This window comes from Phyllopteryx taeniolatus, chromosome 3 (genome assembly GCF_024500385.1).
Source record: "Phyllopteryx taeniolatus isolate TA_2022b chromosome 3, UOR_Ptae_1.2, whole genome shotgun sequence".
Classification (NCBI taxonomy): domain Eukaryota; kingdom Metazoa; phylum Chordata; class Actinopteri; order Syngnathiformes; family Syngnathidae; genus Phyllopteryx; species Phyllopteryx taeniolatus.
In genome coordinates, this window is record NC_084504.1 from 13,995,945 (window position 1) to 14,008,014 (window position 12,070).

Here is a 12,070-nt window from a genome sequence, read left to right on the forward strand (position 1 = left end):
GTGTGTTTTCCGATGGTCTTTGATGGATTCTATTGGGTAGTTTGTGGAAGACAGGACAAGCAGCTCTGACTGTTTCTATCAGCCCATTATTGCACCCTCGCTATACGAATGGGCGGCTTCTCGCTCAATTGCTTTGTTTGTTGAAATGGACCCATTTCAAAACATGTCACAGCCTAAGACAAACGCCTAATAACAGCTTACAGCGCGGTCCCTTGCTTATCAAATGTTAACCTGGATTGTGAGGCGTTCCACCCCCAAGCCCCAATCCTCTGAACAGCATGGGAATAATTTGGCGTTTGACTAGCCGCGTCTACGCGAAGACATGAAGCCAATAACGTCTCCTTGCCCTCCATGCTGCGAATGAAAACCCAGGCTGCTCACAGGAAGGATTACGGTCACGTCGGATAGATTTTTCATGCCCACCGGCAAAAAGGGACTGGGGAGAATTGATGCATAATTAGATTCTCATTGTAGCCATTCTTAAATCAGTGCAAATGGCCTCACAGGCCGCAGATACTGTATGCAGGAAGTAATTCATTTCTCTTGCCATATCCCCTTTGGGAAATCACAGATGTGGCTGGAGGAAGAGATGGCAGCCCAGTAAGAGACCGCAGGCATATTAATTTTGTTTTTTAGCAGAACAATAGGAAATAATAACACCCCCTTGCACCTTTTTCACAGCAAAGCCTAAGAATGATGATAAATGCTAGAATTTACCCCAAATGTCTACTTGAACCCAAAATGGCAGACTTCTGTGTCTTTTTGGGCATGGGTCCTTGAGACTTTTTGGTGTGTCCTGTTATAATAGATAATTATGTCCACACAATTTTGTGTTGATCAGTGAAACTAGTGTCGGTGGCTGATTTTTCACATGGCGCTACTGAATGACAATTGGCAGATTGAAACCAAAATGGCCAACTTCTCGTTTATTTTCGGGCATTAGTCCTTGAAACTTTTTCATCCATAATGTTAGACTGGTCCACCAAATTTTTTGTCAATTGGTGAAACGGGATTTTTTTTTCAACTTTCCAAGAACCTTCACACCTCCTTTATCATGGCGACTCCTCGAAATTATCATTTGATGCCACGCTCCACCCAGATTAGATGTCAAGTCAAACAAACTTTGCAATTTTGCCTCACCCATCTGGTTAGTATTCCTGCTTCACAATGGGCCTCATTTGGCCAAATTCCTGTGTAGATGTTTGTCGAAGTACAAGCCCTTGAATGGTCTGATTCAACCCAATATGACCGGGAATGGGTCCTTGAGACTTCTTCATGCGTCCTGTCATGATAGACATTACCAACGAAGTTTATGTACAAACCCCTATTCCAATTAAGTCTTGATGTTGTGTAAAACGCAAATAAAAACACTAAAATGATTTGCAAATCCTTTTCAACCTGTATTCAAATTAATACACTACAAATACAAGATTTTGAATGTTCAAACTGATAAATGTTATTGTTTTTTTTTTATCAAATATTCTCTCATTTTGAATTTGATGCCTTTAACACATTTCAAAACAGCTGGGACAGGGGCAACAAAAGACTGGAAAAGTTGAGGAATGCTCAAAAAACAACATTCCACAAAACACATTAGAACATTCCACAGGTGAACAGGTTAACTGGATAGGTTAATTGACTGTCATGATTGGGTATAAAAGCAACATCCACGAAAAGGCTTAGTTGTTCACAATGAAGAAGTTGCTGCTGTTTTGTTCAGCAACTGTGGTGTCCACTGTGTTTTAGTTCACCCAGTTGTCCCCATTAAATGAGATAGTCAATAAAGGGTTCATGAGACAAAAGCAGGGAGAAAAAGGAAAGTACCTAATCATACTGTCCACAGGCATTTTGAGAGTTTAACAATATTTTTAGAGGCAGAGAAAAGTGATTACAAATAATAAGTCTTATACATCTTCTCTAAAGCTTTCATTCTTATTTCCATGACACATTTCCACAATAGTTAAACTGCACTATAATCACAGAAACAAGAGAATGGTGATGATATTATGAATAAAGCACTGTTGAGCAAGATATCCCTCGGGAGAGGGGAATGGTTGGGGGACGTAGGGGATCTTTACCTTGCATTCCCGTGGGGCCGAAGCCTTGGCGTGTGAGAAAGATGGCGTGGTCGTGGTGTTCGGCGTGGTCCACGTCGCCCTTCTGCTGTCCAAAGGCCCAGCGGCACACGTTTTCCAAGCTGCGGGACGGGTTGCCTCTTTCGATGAGGCTGATGGACTGACCGGAAAGACAGAAAAACGTTGACTGGTTACCACAAGCAGCTACTAATCCAGGCTGGGTAAAGATTTTCTAGTATAGGAACAACAACACTGCACAGACTTATAGTTTGTATAAACTTTATGGATGGCAGAATAGAAGATGGACTTTAAAAAAATACCCAAAAGAGCAGCACCTACCAAGGCTTGGAAACAGATAAATTCAACTAGTTACTTGTTTTTTTAAATTTATTATTAAAGATGATCTTATGTGATGTTGATTTGCCGTCCATGACACTAACTCAGTTGCTAAACAAAACAGCAGCAGCTTCAGAAATACCCATCTGCAGTTGAGTAAATAAATGTCGCTGGCAACTGTGGATGGAAATATGGGTTTAGTTAGTTAGGGACACAACACGAATAAGTCTCTGAATATCCCTTTCATCAGGATTAGTTGGTTGGTTGGTTTGTTAGCAACAAAACAACCTGAGACTCCCTTTGATCAAGAATTAGTTTGTTAGTCGGTTGGTTGGTTGTTAGTTAGCAACAACACAAGGTTGGAAACAAGCTGAATCTCATTGGGATTAGTTAGTGACAACACATGCAAGGTTCTGAATTTTTATTTCATCAGGATTATTTGTTTGGATGTTTGGTTTGTTAGTTAGCAACAAAACACATCTGGTTTGGAAACAAACTGAATCTCCCTTTTATCAAGATTAGCTGGTTGGGTGGCTAGTTGGTTGGTAGTTAGCAACAACATAAGGTTGGAAACCAGCTGAATCTTATTGGCATTAGTTAGTTAGTTAGTTAGTTAGTTAGGGACACAAGACAAATAGGTCTCTGAATTTCCCTTTCATCAGAATTGCTTGGTTGGTTGGTTAGCAAAAAAACACGTCTGGTTTGGAAACAACCTGAATCTCCCTTTGATCAAGATTAGTTTGTTGGGTGGTTAGTTGGTTGGTTGTTAGCTACCAACAACATAAGGTTGGAAACAATCAGAATCTCATTGGGATTAGTTAGTTAGTTAGTTAGTGCAAGGTTCTGAATTTCTCTTTCATCAGGATTAGTGTGTTGGTTCGTTTGTTGTGGTTTGTTAGTTAGCAACAAAACACATCTGGTTTGGAAACTGTCTCTCCCTTTGATCAAGATTAGCTGGTTGAGTGCTTAGTTGTTTGGCAGTTAGCAACGACATAAGGTTGGAAACAAGCTGAATCTCATTGAGATTAGTTAGTTAGTTAGTTAAACAACACAACCACAGAACAACACAAGGTCAGAAACAAACTATCTCTACAACACTTGACTGAAAATTGCCCTTTCATTGGGATTAGTTGGTTGTTGGTTGGTTGGTTTGTTAGTCAGTCAGTTAGTTAGTTATGAGAAGCTCACCTTGGCATAGCCGAGCATGATCATCCTCACAAGGACCACGTTGATGTGGACCCCCAAGGACTCGTCGTGGTAAATCTCGTTCACCTGCGAGTTGGGGGAAAAAAGAGGCACATTGTTAAATTAGTTTGTAGGAAACTCTCGATGATGAAAGCCCTTTCACACTGCCTTTTCGGCAAATAGTGCCAGACAGCCCTCACCGAAGTGCATGGTCACAGTAGACTTTTACGCCTTTGAGGCAATGACTAAGGATCTATAGGAACAGCTCTGCACCGTGTTTAGTCACGATAGTGAGCTAGCAACAGCCGCGGGGCACATCCGATCACAAAATTTGCGTAACATGCAAATTATTGACAGATCTGATCAAAGTCTATGGGCTGAAATATGTGCCACCAGGAACTGAATTTGAATCATTTATATTTGAATTTAAATTTCTAAACTTGAATAATTGCATTCAAAAACTGAATTTGAAAAACTGAATTTGAATTTGTATTGTTTAATTTGAAACATTGCATTTAAAATTTTAATCTGAATAATATATTTTTAAATTGAATTTATTAGTTTGAAACTGAAGTCCAATAAACTTGAAAGTGAATGTAAGAATTTTTTATACGCAATGAAAATTCAAATTCAGTTCGAGAAATTCAATTTCACATTATCTGTGACAGACACCCGGGAACTGTAAGGAATAGCAATCAATCGGCGATACACAGGTCTCGTCTTCGGCCAATCAGCACCTTTGTTTTTTATCACGTGACATAGGTACTCTCCGGAATGTCAAATCTTCTAACTAGCCACAGTATTTTAACTTTTATACCACCTTTCCTTAACCTTTGTGGAATGCATCATACGGTCAGAAAGAGGGATGCATAAGGGCTGGACTCCAATTCCTTCATGTAAACCCCCTGAAATCATTTGAAACAGTGCTGTCTGTATCAAGATGTGCTGTTTCTACCCCTAGGTGTCACTGAAGCCTAAGGCATGGAGGTCAATGCCTGGGTGACGTTATGTTGGGAAAAAAACGGAAAGACGATTTTGTCATGTCAGTGTGATATGTCCTTTCCTATGTTCGAAAGGAAGCACCTTTTTATCTCTTTCTGACCGTATGATGCATTCCACAAAGGGTTAAGGAAAGGTGGTATAAAGGTTAAAATACCGTCGCTGGTTAGAAGATTTGACTTTCCGGAGAGTCCCTATGTCACGTGATAAAAAACAAAGCCGCTGATTGGCCGAAGAGGAAATCGGTGTATCGCCGATCAATTGCTAACCCTTACAGTTCCCTGATGTCTGTCACAGGTAATTTGAAATTGAATTTGTCGAACTGAATCTGAAATGATCAAATTGAATGTGAAAATATATCATTTGAATTTTCATTGCGGATAAAAAATTCTTACATTCACTTTCAAGTTTATTGGACTTCAGACTAATAAATTCTATTTAAAATTATACTATTCAGATTCAGTTTTTAAATGCAATGTTTCAAATTAAACAAAACAAATTCAAATTCAGTTTTTGAATGCAATTATTCAAGTGTAGAAATTCAAATATAAATGATTCAAATCCAGTTCCTGCTGGCACATATTTCAACCCATAGACTTTGATCAGATCTGTCGATAATTTGCATTTTACGCAAATTTTGTGATCAAATGTAATTGTCTAAATTTCGCTGACATTATCTCGTTTACATTCCACACTGCCGTCCTGTAAGTTTGATTCTGAAAGCTAGTTTAGTTTTTAGAACTATTATCCGTTTGGTGACTAAGTTGCGTGGGCAGCTTGGGCATTCCCGCGGCTGTGGCTAGCTCACTATTGTGACTAAACACGGTGCAGACCTGTTCCTATAAATCCTTAGTCATTGCCTCTATGGCGGTTTTGTCGCCAGATTATTATGTCCAATAACGCATATAAGACGTCAGCACGGAATCAGATTGTGTTGCTCGGGCTGCTTCGCGGCTCTGCACAGTGATTAGCCAGGCTAGCTAGCGTCACTAATTTTTCGCGTCACTAAGTCACTAATTATTGCCTCCATGGCAGCTTCGTCGGCAAATTATTATGTCCAATAATGTGCAGACAACAAATGTGTGCCAGCAGGAACTTTATTCATCATCAAAGTTGGTTTAGGAGGACACAAAGCACACCAAATCACCCTGACACTTTACGACACAGTGTCGTTACTGTCTTAGTGCTTGTCGGAAAAGGCAAATGGGCATGAGAGTGCCAATCAGTAGGTATCTTCAAATACAATAAAAGTTAACTAGCAACAATGAAACAAATGCATAATTGTTTGTAGGCAGATGACACTGTGGCATCTTACAACACATCGGCGACCATGGCGCTCCTCTCCCACATGCGAGACCATATACAAGGGCATTACAGTAAGTAAGTATGCTGTAAAAACCCATTGTTAATATTGTAGGGAACGCTGTATTAGGTGTTAAAACTCACTCACTGGTCCTGGCCCCTTACATATAGGCCTCTGTTATACTTTATACTTGCTCAAAAACCGTCTTCAACTGCCTGTGTGACTATGAGCCAGTTTGGGAAGCAACATACAGTATTCCCATCGGTGTAATCATAAGAAATGCAAAATAAGCACACTCAAGCTCCATCTACCATGCTGTGTTACACCACCTTCTCCCAACAACTCGTTGTTTTACGAGCAACCGTGTTTTTAAATCAGGCCGTAGGATCAAATTTCCCCTTCAGGGAATGGCGTCGGCCCTTTCTATCTTCAGGAATCAGGGCCATAATAAATACAAGTGATGGATTTGCTGTTGGGGAGGGGGGGGTTGTTATGTTTTTCAATCCCGCTTTTGCGTCACAGAGTCCTGGAGACAATTACAATTGAGGGCAGACAGAGGGTTAATGTGATATGAAATGAATTGATATATTATAAGACAGAGAGGCCGATGGAGAGCTATTATTAAATTCCTGGAGCAGGTGATTCCATGATAAGAGATGAGCTGTACTATACACCCCTATGACAACTGACAATTGGAAATCTGCTTTGAATGAGCCCTGAATTAATGTTCAGCATGTTTTAAGTGCTTTATTATTAGGAAGATTTTAAGCCCACTATTCCCAAGTAAGGCCACCCTGTTCGGCCGCACATGCACATGCCAAAATCCGCCACTGTCCTCACCTAACCCTTAACCCTAGCCTAACCTAACTCTGCTAACCCTAAACCATACTCTTAACCCTAGCCTTACCCTATCTGAAACCTATCCACTGACCTAAAGCTCACCCCAACTTTTACCATAACCTAATCCTAAACAGTCATGGAAAAAATTATTAGACCACCCTTGTTTCTTCAGTTTCATTCATTTTTAATGCCTTTCAATTTTTAATACAACTAAAGGTTACATGCATGCCTTACATGCATTACTAATTTCGTGAACCGGCGTAGCCCAGTGCATTTATAAGTGGGATGTCTGCGCTGGTGTTGGTGTCATCACAGCCTTCAATCCTGTCCAATTAAAGTGACTCCTCTCATTTCCTCTAAATGCAGCAAGAGAGATAGTCTTTGACATGTCGGAAGAAGAAACTGATTTGCTTGAGTCTGGGATGTCACAAGCAGACCCCCCACGGGCAGATGATGTAAAGTTGGCTTGAGGAGGAGAACACTGATGATCTGCAATGTGAAGCGGGCACTTGGTGACTCGCCTATTCAATGATCTCCTGTAACGTGGTAGAAAAGGTCGGAATTTATTGATTTGTTTTCATTTTTGTGTCAAAAAAACTGTACACTACAGTATCTATGATATAAATTTTATTGTAGCATCGCTTTACTGTTGGCCATAAACGTGCCAAAAAAAATCAGTTGTCAAGGCAGAACGCGGAAGTTCTGCCTACACTCCTGCTCACTAGCTCCGTCCGCTCCCATCTCTCGACTCCCTCAATCAATACAAATGTAACATTGTATTTTAGCGTCTTTAATTGACACGACAAACGGTTACCATCGGCCGTAAACACGGCAAAAAAATCATCAAATTACTTGTTGGCTCAACCAAACATCCACAGCGGAATTCAGACGGTACTGTAGTTGTGTGTGTCGGCAGAATTTGTGCCTCCACACACTAGCTATTCTAATCACAAATCTCACAGCAGCCATGATAGATTTGTGATTGACAGTCAGCTGGAGTGGATAGATAGGAGAGGCAGCCTAGCCAGGGGCGAAAACCCGGTCAGCTCCTTTTTCTCCTCCTCTCTTTCCCTTCCTTTTGTCCATTGCGTTGGCATAGTGTAACCACACCCGAGAATGAGGCACTTCAAAGCGGCCCCGCCAACAACAAAATCCCTGCCAGCGCGCTGACTCGCAGCACTTTTTTCGCCCCCCTTTTCTTGGCATGGTCACACTCCAGCTCCACACCAATCAATTGGCATTCATGACCCACCATCGGAGAACCCCCGCCAGCCGGCCTAGCGCCGCTGTTCAGGCTGTTGGTTCCTCTGGGCACAATCGATGTAACTCATGTACTGTACATTGTGTATCTGCATGCTTAGCTGTAAGCTGTTTACAGTACTGTATTTTAACGGGTACAGCAATGTTTGAAGATGTGTTTAAAAAAGTGTTCTGAGATTGCAGTTTGTGGTATATTTGTGATTTAAATGATTAAAATAGGCAAATATAATCACTTTTAGGGAAGCGTCAGTTAGTCACGGAAATTCCTTTTTCGCAGTCCAGCTCGTTCCCTATCTCTCGCGAATAGCAGGGGCCCGGTGTACACGCATTCACCCAAATCTTCATATTGTGGAACCTTGTCACCTAGCGCTGTGAGCCACATGACTAATTTACCTGCACCAGGATGAATGACGATTGCATGTAAATTATCCATGTTCTTGTGCGCTGGGTTGCTGCGCTCTTTTTTTATTTTTATTTTTTTTATCTGTGCGATTGAACAAAACAGACTTTAAATCCCACACGGGCAAACATATACATAATACACACATGCATACACATGCACATCACACATACACACAGGGAGAGTCGCCCAGCGCAGTGACATAGGCACTAGGCCCCTGATGAGCCGTACACCAGCAAGGACCCAGCACCGACCCACCAGCATTAGGGAGAAGGCAGAGAATGCAGAATAATACAAATAAACATGTTCACAATTGTGTCCCAACACTGTGAAACAAAAAACAGACAAAAATAAATAAATTAAAATATACCCTTGGTTGGGGAAACAAACCCTGGTTGGCCCCTCCAAAATGAAATAAAGAAACATCATAAACAAAAACACATTAATGTCAAGAATAATTACATATGTTTGTCATTACAAATGCATATCATGTCCCCATCTGTTACTTATTCAGGTGACATAATGTGTTTCAATATATTTTTGTGATCATTGCCCAGCTCTTGCAAAACGTTTGTTCCATTGCTGCGCTCTTGAAAACCGCAGATCTGGGTTCGAATCCCACCCGGGGGATAAGTTTGGGTTAATATTTTCAAGCATTTTTATATATATTTACAAAAATTTTGTACTGTATGGTTGTACATAGGCCATAAAAAAAGTCCTTCAATTTAACGGAGGACAATCCCCCCCACACACCCCCACCCTCAATTGTTCCGTTAAATCAAGGTTCCAATGTACAGATGGAGCTGAATGTTCTAAAATGTCTTAACTTGACTCGGCCGAGCCCAATTTACCTTTTGTTTGTGATGGTGAAGACTAGGGGCTAGGGGATACAGTAGGTTTACAAAAGGGCTAGGGGATATGGTGAAAGGATATAAATACCATTAAGATAGGGTAGGGTTAGGGTGTTACGGATAAAGTGGATAAAAAAAAGTTAATACACCCATGTACAAATGCCAGATTTTTGTCGTACAAAAAACTAGTCCAAGATAAATCATGTCAACATTTTTTTCACCATCAATGTGCTCTACCACCTGTACAACTCAACTGAAGGAATCATACAATATTTTTAAAGGGATAATATAAATAATGGAGGTAATGTGTCCACCCCCTTATTCTAACTGGAGTGTGGCTGTGTTCAAAATTAACCGATCACATTCAAACTCATGTTAAACCTTCCTGGTGAGCAGTAATGTATATCATTTGGACCTATGGACAAAAAGTTCAACCCTGGTTTCGTCAGACCATACCACATTTTGCCACATGCATTTGGAAGATTTCATGTGTTTTTTTTTTGTTTGTCAGATAAGGCTTCTGTCTTGCCACTCTACCCCATAGTTCAGGAGACGGGAGATTGTATCACATGTACTAAAATTCCAGTAATTGCCAGAAATTCCTGCAGCTCAGTCTATGTTGCTGTCGGCCTCTTGGCAGCTTTCCTGACCTGTTTTCATCTTGTCTTTTCATCCTTTTTAGAGGGACAACCAGTTTTTGGTAATGTCATTGTTTTGCCATCTTTTCCTCACTTGATGGGGACTGTCTTCACTGTATTCAATTGTATAATTAATGCCTTGGAAGTTCTTTTGTACCCTTCCCCTGACTAATACCTCTAAACAATGAGATTTGTCTGATGCTGTGGAATCTGTCTGTGGACCACGGCTTGTGCTAAAAGATGTGACTACAAAAGTGTCAAGAAAGGCCTACTAGAACACCGGAATTGTGATCCCAGATTATCGCACGACTCGTCACTTTAAACCGCATACACTCCTTGAAGTCTCGGCGCCCTTTGCACAATGGTCATTGCACCAGACTATTGCAATATTAGTCATTCAAACTGCTCTAAGTGCTAGAGGACTCTGCATCTTTTTGCACAATTGTCAAAAAATATATATATAATTTACCGACATTACCAGATAACTAGCAACCCTTTACTGCTCAGGAACTGTTTTTTTTTTTTTTTTTTTTTTTTTGTCAATGTTCTCTGTCAATAGACTGTTGTCATACTAGAGCGGCTCCAACTCCCGGAGACAAATTCCTTGTGTGTTTTTTGGACATACTTGGCAAATAAAGGTGATTCTGATTCTGATTTATTTGGGGTCAATTCCACACACTTTAAATGGTGAACACTTGTGCAGGGCTGTCATGATCTAATCTTTTTAGATTTAATTATCCTGTAAATATTTCATCCAGTACACAAGTTATAATTAACCTTTTTTTTTTTTAAACTCTTAGCATGCATTTTATTCTCATTTATGAGGGCTAGACGTCTATCCTTAAACTGCACATGTTGGTACTGAGTGTATGGCATAAACTCTGTACAGAATTTGAGACAACAAAATCAGCCTTTGCTAAACAGTTAGCATTCCCAATTAGCATTAGCACGCTAGTGATTACTATTTTAGGTCAAAAGAAATGCTAACTACTATTCAGTTCACTCATATCTGTACATTACACATCTAATAGTGTCTTAAAAATCACTTACAGATGCTCCTCTGTCGTTTTTGGCAAAGTTGATCAGTGGCCCAACACTGCCTCCGTCTGCAATGAATGTCCGTGTGAAACATTGGTTCCGGCGGGCCAAATATGTGTTGTTGTTTTTTTTTTTTTGGGTCCCAGCGGCGCTTCGAGGCAGAAATTCTACATCGACCTATTTTTATTTTTTCCCTTCCCCTCAACCCTACACTATTTTAAAAAAGAAATCAATTGAGTTGTACAGGTTATTGGTCATATTAATGGTGGATTTTTTTAAAAATGATTTATATTGGTCTTATTTTTTATATAAAAAAAAGATGGTTGTGTAGACTTTTTATATCCAATATATGTACAGTATGTTAGGGTTAGGATTAGATTATGGGTTATGATAGGTTTATGATAAAATTAGTATAGGACAGGGTAGGGTTAGGGTAGGATTATGGCAGTATCAAATGGGGTTAGGGTCCAACAATGGCTGTCAATCGTGTACGATATAGTTTTCGTGGAACGTCTTACATATAGACTGAACATGAAAAAAATATATATTTTTAAAACACTGGGGAAAATGGCTGACATTCAGAAAAATATGTTTTTTAAGTGACCCTAACCACACACAGGCTCTCTTGTTTTTTCTTTTAACTTAGTTTCTTTTTCGTTTTTTATTTTCTTGCTACTCCTTTCTAGGAGATTGTTGTATTTTATTAACGAAATAGTGAAATAAATGCAGATTGTGCGTTCGAAAAGGAGTAGGAAGAAGTATAAACTTTACTCCTACCCCCACCTCTACTTCATTATGATCACTATATACTGTAATTATTACTTTACATAAACATCAATGTCATAAGGTAAGTAGTAGTACTAATAATAAATAAAATAATAATAATACACAACACATCCTTATTCCTATATAGAAAAATGCTGTAATACCAATTAGCACACCAGTATCAGCAATATTTCAGATATTAATGAGAAATTTTTAAAAAATGTCGTGTTTGTAGTTATTTTTGGTTTTAAAAAAAATGAAAAATAGATTGTATTGTTGGTAATTAGAAATTTTATTTTTTTGGGGGTAATTATTTTATTTTTGGTCATTGAAATTTAATTTGTATAATATATAGAGAGTGTTTTTTATTATTATTATTA

At 39.5% G+C, this 12,070-nt stretch overlaps 1 protein-coding gene across 7 annotated transcripts in view; it reads right to left on the reverse strand.

The window, feature by feature from the left end:
* adamts3 (ADAM metallopeptidase with thrombospondin type 1 motif, 3) overlaps nt 1-12,070 on the reverse strand; it is a 148,055-nt gene that overhangs the window by 66,081 nt on the left and 69,904 nt on the right. For all 7 annotated transcript variants that reach the window (XM_061767087.1, XM_061767090.1, XM_061767088.1 and 4 more), the window contains 2 exons: nt 3,600-3,683; nt 2,079-2,235 (listed from right to left, as the gene is read on the reverse strand). In XM_061767087.1, the coding sequence (XP_061623071.1) occupies nt 2,079-2,235; nt 3,600-3,683 (241 nt within the window). The remainder of the gene's footprint in view (nt 1-2,078; nt 2,236-3,599; nt 3,684-12,070) is intronic.